This window comes from Bemisia tabaci, chromosome 7 (genome assembly GCF_918797505.1).
Source record: "Bemisia tabaci chromosome 7, PGI_BMITA_v3".
Classification (NCBI taxonomy): Eukaryota; Metazoa; Arthropoda; class Insecta; order Hemiptera; family Aleyrodidae; genus Bemisia; species Bemisia tabaci.
In genome coordinates this window covers 27,318,837-27,323,528 of record NC_092799.1, presented here as the reverse complement: position 1 = coordinate 27,323,528, position 4,692 = coordinate 27,318,837, and the positions used below count along the sequence as shown (strand labels likewise).

The 4,692-nt window shown below is 38.3% G+C and overlaps 1 protein-coding gene across 1 annotated transcript; it reads right to left on the bottom strand.

The window, feature by feature from the left end:
• Positions 1–2,051: 2,051 nt before the first annotated feature.
• LOC140225072 (uncharacterized) lies at positions 2,052–4,009 on the bottom strand. The gene has a single exon (XM_072302566.1). The coding sequence runs from the start codon at positions 3,930–3,932 to the stop codon at positions 2,052–2,054; it is 1,881 nt and encodes a 626-aa protein (XP_072158667.1). The 5' UTR covers positions 3,933–4,009.
• Positions 4,010–4,692: the final 683 nt, after the last annotated feature.

The window sequence follows — 4,692 nt, the reverse complement described above, 5'->3', positions numbered from 1 at the left end:
CAAATCTGGTAATTAGATCCTTTGTTAAAGGATAAAATAAAGATGGAAGGAAAAAAAATGAATCAACTAGTTGTTAGAAAACTCGAGCCTGTGGAGAAGAGATTGAAGTCGCTGGAAGGAAAAATTGATAGTATACCGTATAAATGGGTGTATTTCGGAATATATATTGCAATTGGAGATTATTACGTCAGTCGAAATAAAATTGAGGGCAGAAGAAGTTATTAGTTATGGCAAATTATATGTGGATTGATATAATCGATTCTCATATAAATAGGTATAATAATCGGGTTCATCGAATTATTGGAGCTCGCTCCTATCGAAGTCGGTAAAAAGAACGAGAAGAAAGTTCTTGTTAGATTGCAGAAATTGCAAAAAAACGTCTTCCTCCGAAGAGAAGGATAAAATTTAAAGTCGGGCAGCCAGTGTGGATAAGTAAGTATAAACATTTATTCGAGAAAGGATACACACCTAATTGAACTACAGAAGTTTTCATTGTGGACGAAGTGAAGACAGGACCAACTACATATATGCTGCGGAATTTGAACGGAGAGCTCATTCAAGGCGGATTCTACGAGGAGGAACTTCCGAAGACAAAGTACAGGGATACCTATCTCGTGGAGAAAATCATACGAAAAAAAGGAGATCAAGTTTTCGTCAAGTGGTTGGGGGTTCGCCGATAAATATAATCAGTGGATTGACGCGGCCGACGTTGAAAAATGAAAGTGTTCTGTCTTATTTTTTTCATCGTGAGTTGCGATGGAATGCTTAAAGATTATTTCAATACTTCTTTGGATCACTACATTTACTACAAAAATGATGTTGTTCGTTGGCTGAACGGATGTCTTCTTACGCAGAAAGTTAGTTTGTGGGAGGAAAGTGTTCGTATTGAAAATATGTCGGCAGATATGTGTTCACTTTCTTCAACTATAAAAACGAATTGCGTTTTCGAGGGAAAAATGAATAGCAGTATCGAGTACTTCAAGTTGCTGTTACGAGATGCTGAATTTCTCTGCCCTCCAGAGACTGATTCAGTTTTTGAAACTTGTATCATTATTATTTCTTCTGTAATCATTATGTTAGACATAGTTTTAGTTGTACTTTTACTTTATCTTTACTATAGAGAGTCTAATGGTTGCCGCTATTGCGCCAAGGCATTTTATATTGTAAGCCATTGAAACAATTCTTGTTGTTTGGATTGTGATGTCTCCTGGGACACTTTTCATTGAAATTGTATGTTTTTGTATTGCCTTTTTGAATAAAAAAAAGGTATAAAATGCGGGTGCTAGGTGGCAAATAGAAAAGAGGGTCAAGTGTATTTAGAAGTAACCCTTTTTTCTATTTGACCCTAGCACCCGCATTTTATACCTAATAAAATAGAACTAAGCGAAGGTGCGTGAGCGAGGATCTAACTCGAGTCGAGTCTCGACTCGCCTCCATCAGTGCATTCGGGCATCAGTGCATGAGGGGAAAGCCCCTCATGCCTGTTCTGTCGACTCTCCCTCCGAGCGAGAAATTCGAAAATGGCCGCGGTGCTGCGACAATGATACTTATTCGGATGTGTTCACGTGACTTACAACCAAAACTGGCAAATTAACTAGACACCGCGGCAGTCTTCTAGACACTAACTAAATTAAGGTAGTTTTCTCCACATTTTTAAATACTCAGGAATTTTCCTGTCGTAGGGCTCCTTTTCAAAAAGCATGAGAACCTCCACAGTCCGATTTCACGCAAGCCCGGCCTTGGTGTCCATCGATGAGGAGGCGTAAAAATTTAAGTATTAAATAGTGAACTTCTCTAAAGATACACACTAGATGCCTCTAGTTTTTTTTACACTCATTTTGCACTATGACTTGCTTACCATTAAATTATCTTTCTAGTTCTGGCTACCACTTAGAATGCATTAATAGTTTTACTTCAAGAAATTTGCTTTAATTCACCTTCAATTATCCGTCTTTCAGACTTTTGTTGAATTATTGTTGTAGTTTTCGTTATTTTTATCCATGTAAAAGAAGTGTTGCGGTGAAAGCCTAGTTCTTGCAGGAACAAAAGTATTAGTCTTCATTCAACTTATGCATGCTTCGGTACTCTTGCAAAGCGTCGATTAGTTGATCGTCGACGAGGATGCTCAGAGATGCTATCACTAAGAGAATTATGAAAAATAGCAAAAGCAAAAACCCTAAGAAATTAAATCCGGCAAAAACGAGTGCAACAGAAATTATCGCAGTTAGCATCGACATTGTTGCAAGGTATTTGTTCAAACGAACGCGAAGTATGAATCGATCATTGTAGAGTTTCAAGTCGATATGATCTAGGTTGTGCTGTTTGGCGGTAATCTTATTGATCGCAGTGTTCAATTCTACTTCTCGATATTCGCCACTAACATGTACGATCTCGCCTTTATCTATCCGAGTGCCTTCACTGTTGACCTCGAGTGCATTCAAGTATATCAAACGTTCAAAAAACGTTTCATTTCGAATAGACATGACTTCGTCGTCGGACAGTAATATCGTGACAAGATTCTGAAACCCAAAATCGACATTTTTCTGCTTAGCTGCTTTCAATAACGCTTTTTCGCCGGCCACGAACATATCTTGTGGAATGCTGGGCTCCAACATATTCTGATATCCAAACGGATCCCAAAATGTAAAAAGCAAATTAAGCGCAGTGGATATGATTAAAAATATCCCAAATACCGATACCGATAACGCGACAAATTTGGCACTTGCCATTACAATTTTTAACGCCGCGCGCATAGATACGTCCCGAATTGTGGCTCTTAAGCTCGACCTTAATCCTGCATTAATCACGTGCTCCCCGAAACCATTCGTCGTTTTTTGCATCGCCAATTTAGCATATGTTTTACTGATCTTTTCACCCAACCATTTGCTAATATCTTTGGTGGATGCAAGTACACCGTCCAAGGCTACATCCTTCCCTAAATCAATCCAAAAGCGATCGGATGTGAACATTTCTTTTAAAATCAGTTTCGTACCATGATCAATTTTTTCTACGATTTCATTAATTTTATCGGACATCGTTTCCGTGTTCCTCCTACGACGTAATTTTTTTGAGATTCTCGGCGCGTACTCATCGTAAGTTATTAGACTTGGAAAAATGAAATTTTTATCGAAATCTTCGCGCCAACCTTCAACGGTCAAGTCATGAGGAATGGCTCGTGGCAATGCGATAAGATTCTCTGGTGGTGGAAACGGTTTTTCTCCTTGAATGATATGTCGAACAGCGCTTTTCGTCGTGTTAATAAGATTCATTCCGATTATCGTATCTAAAATTTTGTCGGAGTGGCTCATTTCACAAGAGCCGTTCGAGTCAAATTCGAGATCGTAATATTTACAATAGGCCTCATTTATCGTGTAGCGTATGCCGCTACCGTTCGGACTGTTACTTTTCACCCGACTGAATCCCGTTGGCATATCGTTGACGCGTTTCTCGTACAAGACATCACTTCGGTACCTCGTTTTTTCTAGATACGTAACAGTTGCCATCGGTAATATGACACATTTACCGTTGTGATAATTAAGGAGATTCATCGTAGATGCGGTAGCTCCACTTTCGTTGTACATAGAGTTCGGAGCAGTGTGAAAACACGACGGTTGACATTGTATGTCGTAAGCTGAATCACCAACGTAGTAATAACTTGCTGGATCATCGACTGTGCACATACGATCCTCTTTGGCAGGATTGCAAGATAATTTTGCACAAAGCTTTTCAGAAATACTGATATCGATAACTTTACATTTTTGAGCGATTGCGGCTGGAATTCGGTAGTCCTCATCGCGAGCGTTGCGCACTTCAAATGTTAAATGACGAACTAGATGTGGCGCTTTCTTATCCATAGCTCTCAACAGGCGAACTTTGTAGTTGTAGTCGGTGAATTTACCCGCATCGTCCAAATCTGAAATGGTGAATGACATAATCTTCTGTGTACGACCAAATTGCACGATTTTGTCCTTTCAATTCCTATAATTCCACGGTCGCTTTTTAAATGTCTGCCAACCGAGTCTCTATAACTTCTGAAATAATAAAATATCAACAGTCAAGACTTTTCGCATCTATTCCTTCATGCGAAAAGAAGCAACAAAAAACCAGCAGAGACAGTTTTCTTGAAGAGGCTTTCACTGTCTTTTCAACGCTCCACTCTCGCTTCCCCCCCTTTATTAATAGCATTTACTTCGAAATTTTCCATTATTAGCACCCAAAAAATATCTAACCGCCCGCTATTGTTAGGATGACTTTGAACCGGTACCAGACAATGCGACTAGACCTCGCAATTTGGAATTACAATGTCTGCAAGTCCACTTTGAGGTAAAATGTGCGTATCATCACTTTCTTTATATAAATCTTTATATATGTAAAATATGATAATAGGATTCTATACGGATATTGTAGTACTTCTTTTTTTTTTAAATTTAGTCTGGTTGAGCATGAACTACCCAAAATTAGTCATCGAGAGTTAAGATTTTCCGAAAATTAGATGCACGCTAAATGTTCGGCATTCCTTACTCAACACGTGTTTCGTCATTTAAAATGTAGTCTTGGTGAAATAATTAATTATTTTGAATAAGTTTCAAATAATACATTTCTTACTTATTATTTTTTCCTTCGTCGACGAGAATTATGATTGAAATATTTTTCCTGTATAATACAATGCAAATAAAAATAATAGCTGTGGTA

Coding starts and splice junctions, on each gene's coding strand:
- LOC140225072 (XM_072302566.1), bottom strand. CDS start 3,932: ATGTCATTCACCATTTCAGATTTGGACGATGCGGGTAAATTCACCGAC.